General features: G+C 40.2%; 1 protein-coding gene across 5 annotated transcripts in view; it reads left to right on the forward strand.

Moving 5' to 3' along the window:
• MNAT1 (MNAT1 component of CDK activating kinase) overlaps window positions 1-15,100 on the forward strand; it is a 126,380-nt gene that overhangs the window by 37,225 nt on the left and 74,055 nt on the right. For all 5 annotated transcript variants that reach the window (XR_014228868.1, XR_014228869.1, XM_082318276.1 and 2 more), the window contains exons 2-4: window positions 75-227; window positions 1,941-2,014; window positions 10,794-10,897. Coding sequence is in view for 3 of the 5 variants with exons in the window: in XM_082318276.1 (XP_082174402.1) it covers window positions 75-227; window positions 1,941-2,014; window positions 10,794-10,897 (331 nt within the window). In the remaining 2 variants the exon portion in view is untranslated. The remainder of the gene's footprint in view (window positions 1-74; window positions 228-1,940; window positions 2,015-10,793; window positions 10,898-15,100) is intronic.

The following is a 15,100-nucleotide window of genomic DNA, read 5'->3' on the forward strand; positions in this document are numbered from 1 at the left end:
AGAGGGGGACAGTCCTGTGTTTCAGTTACTGTTTAATGTGTATCTGCCTTTATACCCCTTCCTCTCTCCTGCAGATGCGAGAGCTGCGTGGAACTGCTGTTTGTGAGAGGGGCTGGGAATTGCCAGGAGTGCGATACCCCCCTGCGGAAGAGTAACTTCAGGGTACAGCTCTTCGAGGATCCCGCTGTCGACAAGGAAGTGGAAATTCGGAAGAAAGTGCTGAAAATGTGAGTGTCACCAGTTAAATAACAGAAGGTGGATGTATTTCATGGATCACCATTAAAAAAAAAAAAGACTTATTCTTCCATTAGTACAGAGGAGAGATTTTTTTGTTTTGTTTTAAAGTGACAACCCATAAAACTTGACTCCATTTAATGTGGAGGAATTTCAGAGACACTGATTTTATGCAACAACCGAGGGCTGAATTCTCAATTTAGCCTTGAGGGATTCCTGCTTAGCATTAGAAAATGTTGGGTGTTTCTATGTGGCCTCCTTTGGCAAAGGCTTGCCTCCTAAATGGAGATGATCAGATGTTGAGGGCTACAGCTGCTTTCCCTTTGAGGGGGTGAACATGGGAGTGGGGCAAGAAACAGGACCTTGATTGTTTTGTTCCCAGGGGACCTGCTCTGCGAGTTGAAGGCCAGTTCCCCTCAAAATGAAAATGGACAAAAGAGAAGCTATGTTAACATTGTTTTGTACTTCACACAGCAATTGTTAGTGGAAATGCTTCCTTACAAGCCTTGTGTTACTAGTCTGTCATGCAGATTTGAGAGCTTTTGGAACTGAGATAAATGAGGTCTAAAATTGCATCTCACTCCTTGTGGCCAAGAAACAATATTTTTTTTAAAGAAAGTAAGTGAGCCAGTTGATGTTTTGGTAGAAGAGGGTCTGATGGAATGTAACAAACCTGGAGGGAGTTGTGCGTGCAAAAATGAATGTACAGGTAAATAAGCTTGGCAGCCTTTACCTAAGACTTAGTAGAGTACTAAATGAATCATATGATGTTGCTGAGATGTGGGTAAATTGCGTCGTTGAATACCAAGATGCTGATGTGGAAAGTAGTAATAATTTTGACGTTCGATTATAAAGTCTACTGAAGTTAACAAAAGTCAAACTGGAATGAAGTCAACTTAGTTGACTAAACACAGAAGGAAGTGCAGTTAGAACACAGAACATTGTAAAATGCTTGGCCTACTTGGATTTGCCAGATTAGTTTTTGGTAGGCAGAAAAAATGTCCCCAAATTCGAATTTGGCCTGAGTTCTCGGGATTGGATGTTTATACTCCTGGCTGTCATGTGTCTTGGTCCACAGAGTAGGCAGAATCTCAGCTTTATATTTTCTTGAGAAGAAGGCCTGTATGTCTTGACTTTCAGAGGCTGTCCACATTCTAGCCAGTTGTCCCTTCAACTTTTTTACTTTTTCCAGCTATCAAGAGTTGGATAAATGAGTTCTGGAATGGTCTATTGATATGAAATAGGATAATTGTGTAGCATTTTCATTTTGCTGCTGACATATGCTTTCTGTTGTTGGCACGAAGCCAAACTCCCTTTTCTGATAACTTCTAGAAAAGCTTTTCTTGTGGGCGTTACTGTTGTCTCTGCCCTTAACAGGTTTCTCATGCTGAAGGGCTGGCTTGGAATTAGTATATCCTAGCCTCTGTGCTCCTGTCTACCTGTAACCCTGGAAAAGGAATTGGCAAACGGTAGGCAAAGATAGCACCGATTTATGCTAGGCTGGCTCCTTTCCTTTGAAACAAGCGCTTTTAAAGATCTTTAAAAGTCGTCTTTTAAAGATTCTGTATGTTGATCAGTTGTGGGAGCCACAAAGCACATAGTTGATAAAACTAGGTCAATACTTAATACGCTTGCAGCAAGAGTCTTGTTGAATTGAAATTGCATCTTTGTATGTTATATAAATACTTGTTTCTCTTCCCTCAAAGATACAATAAAAGAGAGGATGACTTTCCCAGTCTAAGTGAATATAATGATTTCCTGGAAGAAATAGAAGAAATTGGTAAGTCTTAATGCTTGCATTTTTCATGTGCTGTGCTCATGAGACCATAGGCTTTTATCTTCTGACTCAGCTGCCTATGAGAATCTCGAAGTTGAGTTTCTGTAATAGGATTTATCATAATATCAGATGTTTATCTAATTACTTTTTTCTGTACATTTTTAATCGTATTTGCTGAACTGTATTACATTGTTAAGTAAAACATTTTATCTGCCAGAGAAAAAACATGATTCAAAGAGGAAGTAGTGCTTTACTGCTGGAAAAGAAAGGCTTGCAGGGGATTGTTGGTGCTGCACTGGGAAAGATTAAACAAAGAGAGGAGAAATTGAAATTTTCATTATATGCCTCCATTAGCTTTATCTACCATGACAGAAGCCATATGGTGTCTTTCATCATTTTTGCTTCTGCAAGTACAGTAGTCGAAGCTGCTTTGAAGCTGATGACCTTACATACCACTGTGGTAGCATTTTATGTTGCTTTGCAGAAGGAGAAGGTTTAGGAAGAGACATTGATTTCTTTCTCTTTGGATTAGTTGAAGCAGAACTTTGCCCTTTGGGAAGGCACTGTGTTATCAACTGAGTTTATTTTCTTCTTAGGGTAACTTGCAATTTATGGCGGAGTGATGGATTTTGCTTAGAAAAACAAGGATGTGTTCAAAGGAGTGACTCCTAAATGGTTTGTTTCTTGGGTTTTATGAGCTTCTGAGGCTTTTCTTTTTTGTCCTGGAGGAAGCAGAGGTGGCTTAGAACATGCAGGAGGGGTAGTGAATGTGATTTGAAGGAAAACATGGAGATGCTACTCCCCTTCGGTTTCTCAAAGGAGCTCCCCTTTGCACTGTGGTTTGTAGAAATTTATCCAGTACACTTCCTGCTGTGAGTAATGTTTCATGGTTTTGTTGGCATTAGGAAGCCGAGGCTGGAGAGCTAAATTGTGTGGCTGGGAAACACCAGGCACGCTCATAAGGGTCTAAATATCTGGAGGAGACAATGTGGGTGTAGTTCTGTTTGTATATTTTTTGGATGGTGCGGTGGAAGGAGGGAATGAGTAGAAAGAATGGTTGCATCTTAGCCAGAGGATCCTGGAAGAATCTAGGTGCTCATGGAAAGTAAAACTGCTTTTTATTTATGTAGCATTAAATACAGGTTTCCTACTTACTGCTGTTACAGGGTTTTTTGGCATCTGCAACAAGGGAGCTGAAGTTTTGCCTGAAATTGCCTGAATCTCATCAATTTCTGCAGAATGTTGTGATTCTCCATCTCTTGGGATTAGGTTGTTAAATTTCAGATGGTTCCAGAGCCTGCACTGGTAACTTGGTTTAGAAGCAGCAGAGTTCATGGCTGGTCTTCATAACATTGTGAAGAAGAGTGAATCTGTAATTGTGCTGGTCCTGCAAACATATAATGTCGAAGCTCAATAGATAAAGTTGTTAGGAATTGGAGTTAGTTGCCCAAAAGGGACACCTAAAATACTAAAAGGAATAGAAAGTACGACTACCTCCTAATTTCTTCATGTAGCAGCCAGAGTGGTAAGAGGAAAGGAGGAGTGCGGTCAGAAGGCTCTTAATTTTTACCATCAAAGGGGTCATTTATGACCTACTAACTTTAGGCAGATCCAGAAGCTGGAGGGCTGGTTAGATTCAAGAACACTTTGGGTAAGAATTCAAGCCCTGTTCTCCTTTCCCTGGTGACAAAGCTCCTTGCACACATCTTGCTTTCAAACTTAGTAGATTGTTCCTGTCTCCCCAAGCCCTTCCCTGCCTGCACTCCTGGGCAGAGTTCTCTGCCTGACCGTTGGCTGGTACGTAGTGGTAGTGTGACTTCTTCCAGTGTTTTTGCTGTGCATGTTGTGTGTGGCATGGCTGAACAATGTGTTAAAGGAGTCTTCAACTCTGGTTACTTTACATTTTACTGCTGAGAGTAGTTATTTCTTTTGTGTGTGTGTGTGCATGTGAATTCCCTATTCGCTTGTGCATGTGGAAAAACTAGGCTGCAAGAAGGGAAAGAAAGGGTGTAGTCATGCAGAGCAAAGTTTTGCCTTGTGGGGCCAATGTACAGCAGCCTGGCAGTAGCTGGTGGTAGTTGTTCAAGCTGCCAGGCTAGGAAGCCAGGGGGCCAGAGAACTGGATTTCCCCTTTCTCCCTCCACCCCAGATTTTCAGTTTTTCTGTGGGAGGGTCCAAGTGTGGCTTTACCCTGTTTTCTTTTTGCTGGTAAGTTTTGTTTTTTAAGTTGTGGGGGATTAAATGAAGTAGTTGCTTGGCAGACACAAAATGTAAACACGCTGTAGAAGTATACTTCATGTGATCCTGGCATAATTCTGACAGTTTTTTCCAAATGTTTCAGGTAGGTCAGCTCCAACATTTGCAGCAATTACACTGTCTTACTCCGTTGATGTGATATATGACCTCACCTGAAACACATTTCCCCCCTTCATATCAGGATTGTTATACCTACAGACTTTTTCTATTTAAAGAAAAGAGTTGGGTGGTACAGCAAAAGTGTGAGAGGGGAAGGTCAAACAAACATGAGGGTAATCACCTCTTAAGATTTCTTTTATAAAAAACACATTTTTGAAGTGGTTTAGAATGTAGCCACTAAATAATGCTTTGGGCTAAAATGCGTTATACAAGGTTTTAAATAGAAACCACATTTTAAAGCAGGTTTTCCCCAGAAGAAAAATCAGTTGGACAATTTGAGAACATTGTAAACACAGTTTGTCATTAACACTAGGAAGAAAAATAAAGTGAAAGGGTTAAAACCTGCCTTTGGGAAAAGCGTGGACAACATCTATTGGAGTAAGTCAGGTCTACGCTCCTGTGACGAGAGGGGCAAGGTTAAAGCTTAGAGTGTTGCTACAGGTTACAATCTCTGGACGTCGTGCAAATTTTGCTCACTCTTTCTACAAGGTTTTCTTCTTCCCCCAAGATTTTCTTCTTCCCTAGAGTATCTCTGTAGCTAGTGTTTCAAAACCCGGTGTGTAAGCTCTCCAGAGCAGGGCCCGCCTTCTAGCACGTGTATACACACTGCCTGGCACCGTTCTCCTGATACCTGAATGAGGCCTCTAGGCATTACCGCAACATAATTGTTAATAGTAATTATTGCTTTTTAAAAACATTGAGTACATTCGACTTGGAAGGAGACGACTTTATTTGTGCCCTTCGGATTCCTGTATCTCGTTACTTCTCTAAGACTTTTTATGCAATACCAGCTGCCTGGTGACTTGCCTTGCTCAGAATGTTTATCTCACAAGTCATCTCTGGATAGAAAGGATTTTGGTATCTATGATCGCTTGTGGGTTGTGTTGTTTATTGTTTTGTGGTTTTTTTCCCTCTGTGTGTGTGCATGAGGATGGTATTGCTGATCCTGACAATGGGAATAACCCAACTGGAAATTGGGCAGCTTTATCAAAGATCCATTTCAGCCATCTCATCTGAACAAATTTGCAGTACCACGCTGTTCCACCCAAAATGATCTTTCTTAGACCGATGGGGCTGAGCGATTTCAATCATTTATTACTATGCTAAGATATTTTTCTGGAAAATTATTGTCCCAATGAGAGACAACTGAGGATAAACAGAAATAATTATTAATACCTAACTAGATTTTTCTGGCTTAGCTGTGGGTTTTCTTTTGTTTCTGATAATTATTTTGTTATAATCACGGGAATGTTGCTTGGAAGGGACCTGTTAAGGTCTATTCCAACTTTTCTCCCCCTCGCCCTGCTCCTACCCCTCTTAAAAGTACAGGGGCAGAGGCTGGCGCAGGCATCGAAAGTACCAACAGGAGGTGCCGCAGTAGCTTTGGACTCCCTGGCCAGGCTGAGGATGCGGTTGTCTCTCCCTTCATAGCGCTCTGCCCGAAGCAGTTGCTCTTCTGCCATTCCTGGTCTCTAGCTGGTGATTTATGAAGGTGATGATCAAGGAGTTGTTTGTAGCAGGGTGGGAGGGATATTGTTTATAGCAAACTAATACTTAGTAAGTTAAAAATTTTCAGCGGGGTCATACCAGCAATGCAGATCAAACACTGTCATCAGAGTAATCATCTGCTGTCTTGCCAGAGAGGGAATGTTCCTAATAGTTGAATAGCAAATATTTTTACATGGTAACACTACTGTCTTTTAAGGAACTAGGAGGAGGTGTCTCAGAAAATTTGCAGTATCTCAGACTAAACCAGGGAGATTTTGATGGACTTCAAGTCCTGCAGTGGAGTGACATCCATTCGTAGTGCTGTGTCTCTGGACAAGTTGTTGTGCCATATAATGAAAATTTTTGTCTCATTTTCTTTTTTCTTTTATAACTAGGAAAATATTTTTCCATTTGTTACAATTGCATAATGAATGTTGTTGTTTTGAAAAGCAGTGAAAGTCTCCCTGTAGAGGCTGAATTTCAGAAGTAGGGAGTTTTACCTAAATAGAATGAAATGTTTCAGAAAAACACAATAGTCTTCCTGTTATACTTCAACAGATGTTTCAAGGCAAGTCATTTTATAAACCCACCAATGTGAGATGGATAAGTAGATAAAGAATTGTTGCATACAAAACAGCTTCTGTTTCTTTTCCCTGAAGGGTTTCAGGCCTCTTATATCGGCTTATGCTATATTTCAACATGGACAAAAATAAGTCTGGCTTGTCTTTTGAAACCTTTTCAAACTAGCCATCTGCCAGTCATATTCAGATCTATACCAATATTTTTTCAGGGTAGGTGTAGCATATGAGTTAGGTTTTCTTAACTCTTTCTGGTTTTTCTAGTTTTATAATTTGTTTTGTTGTATTTTTTTAAGAAGGGAACATTTGGAAGAATTATATTTAAAATAAATTTCTGGCAAAACCCAAAGCAGACCAAATTAAAAAAAATACTGCATAGTCCTAGCTATGTAAAAGGTAAGATGCTGAGTATTAGTGACTGTGTTCTTTGATTTGGCACTTGTTGGTTTTTTAGATGCCAAGTAACTTGTGGAGGGGACAAGGGAGAAGAGAAAGAAATACTCTTCATTATTTTTTTGTGGCCTAGTGCCCCTTACAAAATAGACTTGTCAGCTCTAATTGGGAGGATACAATGGCAAGAATTTGTATTCTCTGAATACTGATGACAAGACATTTGAAGCTCATGAAAAATATATTAGAAAATATGTTGGAAGATGTTTTGGCTGGGTGGTTGGCCACTGATAACCATGCAGTGTCAAAAAGCATAGTTTGTTTTGCTGCTAGTGTTTACTGTAGGCGGGAAGATATTCTTTTGATTTATTAAAGGTCAACTGTTGACACTGATGTTGATACAGAGACATCCAGGTCTTAACACTGTTGCAACAAAATGTAGCTCTTCAGTATTTTAGGTCTTGAAATGTGGACAACTTAGTGTTGAGGAGCAGATGCTTAGGACCAAGAGAATGTTCCTCTTCAATGACTATGAATCAATATTCAGTGGGAGAAATCTGCTCTGGCCTTTGAGGGTGCTGGAAGTATGAATCTTTTGATTGCTGGTGTCCTACCGTATCTTCAAGTGATAGAGTAGAGCAAGACTGACAGCAGAATCGGCATGGTATGAGCAGATCTGACCGTTGAAAAGGTTTTACCTGTCGTTTGGTTCCAGCCACACCAGGAAAACAGAAGGGGAAATAAACCATCTTTCACCTTGCTGCGAGCAGAACAGTGGGCATTCAAGGTGGCTATGCAGGTGGATATTGAAGATTTCTTAAACATTGATGCAGAAACAGATCTCTCACATGGAAATGTTACTTCATATCAAGTAGCAAAATAAACCAGCTTTTGTAAGTAGTTCTAAATAAAGTCAGGCATCTGCATATGTCTAAAATTTGCCTCCTTTCCCCAGTATGAGTTTTAAATCTTACAGGTTTTGTTTTACAAACCTAGGCTGTGACTAGTTGAACCTATTAAAGGTAACTGACAAAGGAGGAAAAAAAACCAAACAACCCTGAACCTTTCAAGCAGCAATAGTTGCACAACCTAGATCATCAGCTTATTGCTGCATTATTTTTAGAGAAATACCCAAGATGTTCAGGAGCCTAAAGGCATTTGGCGTCTCATCTTGCTCCTCCTCTTGCACCTGAAGGTGGCATCTGGGCATCCTGCTAGCACAGCATGTCTCATATGCTATTTCTTTCTTGTGTCGTCATTGAAGAGTTTAGAGAGCTGGTGTGTGGATTTAAGTTGTAGGAAGTGCTGACATTCCCATGCAGCTGCTGTCATTGCAGAGCCCTGGTCTGACTGTATGCCAGCATTTTCACATGACAATTCTTCTCTGCTGTAATACTCAAATATTAAGCTGCTTGTCAGCAGGGAACTGTAGGCTGGAAATTTGGAGGTCAAATCTCCATTAAAATACTAAAAATTTAGACTAATGTGTTTTACTGGGGAAATGTTGCTACAACCAGAAAGCATAAGTTTGTTGCAGTATGAAATTGGAAAATACTGTTTTGCCTTTTGGAGAGAAAAAAAAAATAAATACATTTGAAATGGGTAATTTGCTTCCAAAAACCAAGGAGCTGAACTTTGAATGCCTTGTTTGGGTTATAGCAGTGCCTAGAGGTTCCACCTGAGATGAGATCAAGACTACAGAGATAGGTGCCGCAAATAGCTATAGCACGGAGATACAGCAGACGATGTACAGGAGAAAGGAAGCTTTATTCCTCTACTCCTGGTTCTTACTGGTGGGAGACCTCCAGTACAGAGGCCTAGTGATCTGCCCAGGAGCAGTAGCAAAGTTGGAAATTGAACTCAGGTGTTGATTCCCAATCAAATGCTTAAACCACAAAACCAACCTCCATCTCTGATCTTCCTTCTGAAGTGAGGATGCTGGGGTGGGCGTGGAAGAGTTCAGATGATTTAAGAGCCAGGCTGAATCAGAATGTCAGTCCTCTTGATATTGCTTATTATTTGGAAAAGAGGAGCAGAAAATAAATACAGCATTTTGTTTGTTTGCTTAAGGTTAGGAATTTCTTCAGCTGTATCTTGCCTAGCCCTTTTTATTGCAGTTCAAGGAAGGACCGAATACTTTTGAAAAGAGTAAGATGATGTGGTGGTTCAGTACTCCTGGAAAGAGAGTACTCCTATTCTCATCTCTACACTTTCATTACTCCCTTGTACCATCTCTGGCACGTGTCCAGCCCCTTTTTTGAGCCAGTTCAGGTTACTGGAGGGTTTCTGTTGACACTGCAAAGCATCCAGGGAGCCCTGAAGTCAGAGCACAGCGCCTGTGCCTGGGAAGAGGGATGTGAAAGCAGGACTGCCCCTTTTGGGCAATAGTGGGCTGCTCTACAGCTGGGTTTGTAGACCTGAGCTGTATCCCGCAACTCTAGCATTTTGGACCTTGCCTGTTTTCTCCCCCCACCCACATTTGCTCCCTGCTTTGATTTCTTGCTGTTTCCTTTGCTGCTCTCAACTGGTTTGCCATTCTAGGCTATTCATGGTTTGGTTTACCTAAAACCCTCCTAAAAGCTCATTTTTTGTCTTGTTACCTGTGGCAAGGATGAAAGAAGGGATATAATCTTTACCAAACCGAGATGTGTGCCATCCTGATGAGTGACAACAGACTTCATGCTTCTTCCTTCTCTCTCTCTCTAGCAGCGTCACTTAGACAAATGACTTGGCAGTGGTGCATGTGCCCAGGGTTCACTTGGCCCTAGTCGCTTGCGAACTTAGGAAGAGAGAACTGAACCAAAACCTCCCAAGTCCTGTGCTGGCATTTCCACTAGAACCTCCGTCCCTTCCTCAGGGTCTGACTTAGTGCAATTGCTATGCTGCTGTTTTCTCGCAAAGGATTTATCAACGGCAGTGCAAATTTCTCTGCTGCTCTTGTAAATTTACTGTAGCCATGTGACAAAGGTCTTTGAGGCTTTGAGTGCTGTACGTTGGCAATCTTCAATAGCTTTAAGGCCACGGGCATGAGCCCAGCATCCACTCTGGATGGTGATCACCAAGCGACTTCCCACTGATAATGGCTTTCAGTTGGAATTCCCTTGACCCACAATTGAACCAGTGACCTAGAGGTGAAAGGCTCAGGCATTGTATCAAGTTACTAATCATCCAAAGGGTCTACATCTTTCAAGCTGTTGATTATAGAAACTGTTCAATTTCTTGAGGTATCTTCCATGCCATGTGTAGATAATTGGGAATGTTGTGCTCAACTATGGAGCTTGCTGGCCAATGCTGCTTGCTCATAATTACGTGAGATATAGTCTGTCACTATCGAGAGACATCAAAAGAATGTCACTTAACCTATTAATCTGGATGCATTTGCAGATTCCTCATAATAAAGGTAATTGTACATTGGTGCCTTTTAAGTTATCAAATGATGTGAAAATTTTTTGTGTACCTGAGAATTTGAACAGTCTCTGTGCATTAGATACTCTTATGAAATGGAATGATTTAATTTCTAACCTTATCTTAATACGTATGTGTTTAGTCTAATTTTATAGGAATCACTGTGTTCTTAGCTGTAACTGCTACTTGAAAAGTCAATGTTTTATGAATAATATTATGGTTATTCATATGTATCATTATCAATATCACAAAATAGAATGCAAAAATCAAATATTCATCTCCTACAGATGTGTAAACCTAAAGGAACTCTGCTGGCTTCTGTTCAAGTTTGCAGTGATTTAGCAGATTGTGTCTTGCTTTACAGGGCATATTTAAATAAATTCTCTTATTGCGATCTTTGTATCTGGTGCTAGAAGGGGTAGAGAACATAAGAGTAGTATTTCTTTGTCATAGTCATGCGTGCCAACCTAATACTTTTACTTTCTGTCTTTCTAATATTCGTGCAGTATTTAACTTGACCAACAATGTGGATTTGGAGAACACCAAAAGGAAAATGGAGCTGTACCAGAAGGATAACAAAGAAGTCATTCAGAAAAATAAGATAAAACTGGTTAGTTAACTTCTACTCTCCCCTGCAATTTTTATTCATTAGTTAAAGAATTAAAGGATTTTCAAAGTGGAGTGCTTTCTGTAATATCTTAAAACCAAGTCAAAGCTGAAGGCACTATGCAGATTTCACTTTGTATTCAAAAACCATAATATGCTAACATTCTGCAATACTGATATTTAGTGCTGCTTAAAGAGATTAAATTGGTAGTTGAAATGTAGTTATGCTTTATTTTGGGAAGAGCTTAAAAAGAGGGACAGGCAGTGAAGTCTGCATATAATACATCACCACCGCATGCGTGCTGGCAGTGTCGTTGGACAATATCCAGGAGAGACTAAGTCCATTCCTATACCAGGACAATCATTCCTTTCTCATCCAAAGGAAAAGAGGAATCCAGACACAGACATTATGAAGCTCCCAGGAGAGAGACGTAAAATTGAGGGAAAGCACAGATCTGGTTTATGCAAGATTTAGAATGAAAGATGTTGAAACAAACATTAAAACTTTTGTTCAAGAGCTGGTAACAGTAACATCAGGAGTACTGTATACATAATCTGTATGCAAAATGCATGGTTCTTCGAAGGTTTATTAATTTAAAATACAGCTCAGTTATCGTTTTGTTCTTTAAAAATAAACTTGCAAGCATTTCTTTCTGTAAGAAAAGTTTAATCTGTTAAATATTTTTCAGTATAAAAATACACATTGTTATTGGTTCTTGAAGGAAAATGTCTGCCCAGAGCGTGACATGACAAGGTTTTGTGTTTGTATTCCAGTTGCACTAAGGACTTGCTTTCAAATCAGTAGGGGTGAAATCCTCACTCCCCTGAAGTCTGTGGCAAAACTCCCAGTGATTTCTTTAGCTCTAGGATTTCACAGGAGGAGATTGGAATCTGAAAAATGTTTGTTTGAACCTCTTCCTTTTAAAGGCAAGGAAATTTCCCTAGGGGTCCATCTCTGATCTGTTATCCTGTCTCTGACACTGTGCAATATCCTATGCTGCAGAGCTTGAAGAGACCTGCCAAATCTTTGGCTCCATGTCTTATTTTACAATGTAGGTGCAACCTCTAGGGTCACCATGAGAACGGCGTGCTTTGCCTGCAGCCCACCATCCGTTCATGTGCGTGACTCGCAGGCGGCCTGCGCACAAGCTGTGTGATCACATCAAGCAGCACAGAAATACTCGGTACCCACCCAAGCCCCCTGGGCCTTCTGTTTTCTGTACTGTATGGTCTTGCTGTGCTAGAGGCTCTCTGGTGGACGCTGGACAAGGTTGCGTGAATCCAGACTTACTGGAGATCTGGAGACATTTCTTTTTTTATTTCTGTTTCAACATTTGAAGCATTCAACATTTCTTTTTCAACAATTGAAACATAATAATAGACTTGACGCAGTTGCCATTACAAAAACTGCATGATCTTGCCCATAAATTTACCACTCTCCCAAAAGCTGAAAGGGTGCTTTCTCTCTCTAGCTCTTTTTGGCAGGTTTTGGAATGTCTTTATTCCTTAAGTGGTAAAAGGTGTCCTAATTTCTCACCTAGACTTCTTATGGCCAGTCATTGTCCCTTCATTCTTGAACCAACATAAATTTTTCTGTCCACTTCAACAGTTTGCTCCTGAGGAATATAGATACTCTCTGTCCCTCTTGGTGTTCTTGTTACCCTTTGCCTGTTTCAGTTTCAATTTGTGTTTGGCAAGCAGAAGGGACCAGGATTGAATGCAGTATTGTAGCAGAGATCTTAACAGCCTCTCATAAAAGATTGCGGGTTTTCCACGTTGAGATGCGTGATCCTAAGACTGTTCTTCTCTTGTAGCACTGTCATTTGGGAGGTTCAAAATCAGTAGTGATCAAGTAGCGCATCATGTTTTGTACTCTTTGGTTTCGAACTGATGAATTAATGTCTCCAAATACATGGTCTTGTAAGTTATTTTCTTCTCACTTCTGTCCCCATGAGTGTGTCATTCTTTCTCACAAATCAAAATATTAAGTTACTGAACCTGTCACCTCAGGATTTGAATAACTGCCTGTTGTTCTGTCAAGGCAAGCCATATTTTTCATCTTTGTAGCCAGTTCCTCGTGATCCTGCTACTCATGTACTAATCCATCTGTTACATCTCTGGATTTGATGCAGGATGCACAGAAAAAGTTTAAGTACACAGGTTTGGATAGAAAGGCAAAGAACTCTTGGAGAAGGAGTTCTTGTCACAATAAATGTATTTTTATTATGGTTAGTTCAGTCGGCATATAGCCTTGCATTCTGAGCGGACTACAGCTTTCCCAAATGTGCCTTTTTTCCTTAAATGTCTGCTATTCTCCAGCCCTAAGGTGACTTGTTACTTCCCACTTTGTTACTAGATGTTTAATTTCACTCGCTGCTTTGTTCAGTCTTGAAATAGTTTTGTCTGAACTTGTGATGTGACTGTGTTTAAGTTTTGTTTAAGTTTTCTTGATTGTCCTTTCTTGAATGTGGCGAAACATTGTTACACTTTGTTTACTTCTTCCACTTGTCTGCTTGAGTTTACTCCAGGCTTCACGATGATAATTTTTATTTCTTTAGATGTTGGGGCTGTGTCTAGGTTATCTTTAAGCTTGACACAGCCCTCACTGCCTACTGAGCTCCTTTGTCTTCTGTTTTACTGTTTTGTTTGGTCGTCTTTTCAGAAAGAATTTCATCTGACTTGTGATAATTCTTCCTTTTTCCTGTAGTCTGGTCTGGTTTAGGTTTGTACATCAGGTTACTTATTTCTGACTGTAATTTTTCTGGCCGGGTTCTTCAGACTAGGTCTGTCAGCACTTCCCTACAAGTTTTCTGCTGTTTCAGTGCAAATTCCAGGCAGTCTTTATAGATAAACGTGGAAGAGGCTTGGAATGTCTTAAAGACCCTGAGCTCTTCAGTTCTGTTGACTGAACTAACTAGATCCCTTAATTCTCAGAAATTACCTCAATTAGCAACTTGGGGATTCTTTTTCTTGTTTGTTTCCTTTCATTAAATGCAAAGAGAATCCAGTTTCAGGTGGTTACTGGTTGGTGATGAGCTCTTTACCAGTGTCACTGCTAGTGACAAAATGAAAGCAACTTCTGTTGGCTTGGTGGCAGGTGATGAGACCTGTCAGCTCTTGTGTCCAGGAGTCAGGGCCTCACTGGGACCCATTGGCTTGATCTGCCTGGTAAAGGGATGTTTTTCAGCATATTCTGGCATATATCAGATCGCTATACGATATAACTTTAGGTCTTTTTGTTACAAACCCAGATTTTACTAAGCTCTTGGCTGCAATAATGTTTTGCTGAGACTGCTTCTGTGGATTAATCATCCATTTAAGTTTTATAAAATTCTAATTATCTCTGCGTTTTTACTGAATCTCCCTTTGCTTTAGTATTTTTGGTGGGGAAGATTTGGAAAATGTTTTCTGTATGTTATCGTCCTATACCTTCTTACCACCAGACTAACGTTCTTTTGATTCCCTCTCCTGTATAAAGTTGCTTAGCTGTAATCCTTTTCCCCACCCCTGTCTTTGAGCCCTCCTCTTTTTTTCTTCCACTACAATTTTCAAATGCAGATGACTTAATAGTTTACAGGTTAAAAAAAACTTCTCAAGAAGTAAATCCTGAAATAAAAACTAGTCGCTATGTGCTAGTTATTTCTTTCTTTTCTTCTCTTCTCTCGTGGCATGTGACTTCAAATTATAGGAAAAATTCCTCATTTTCTGGGAATGTGACTTTTTTACAGTTCATGCTTAAATATGTTTTAGCTTATAAGCTTCTTTGTTAATATTCAGAGATTTGTAATTTCTTATTTTTCTTCTGCACCACTGTTAAGAAGCACACAGTGTACTTTGCACACAAGATGCAGCTCATCATGGGTGAAATCAGAAACAGTGTTGTGGGATGACATTCCTGGTCACCCACTTACATCACTCAAGAAGTAGGATGTGTGGGAGCAGAGAGGGGTGCCTTCATTTTAGAGTGAAGGTGTAAGGAAAACCCGTAGTCATTCTCTAACATTTAAAGAGCCAAGATCCAAATGGTTACTTCCTACTGCAGAGAGCAGCAAGGAAAAAAAAATATCGAACTTTGCACTGGACAATAAGAGGAGGTAGAATCATCAAAATCACCTCAAAATTCTACATGAAATTCTACCTTAAAAGGTAGAATTTGGTTGTGTTCCCATTGCTTGGTCTGCCCTAGGTCCTTTGGTAGGCAGTAGAG

The sequence above is a fragment of the Platalea leucorodia genome, assembly GCF_965183815.1.
Source record: "Platalea leucorodia genome assembly, chromosome: 7".
NCBI lineage: Eukaryota > Metazoa > Chordata > Aves > Pelecaniformes > Threskiornithidae > Platalea > Platalea leucorodia.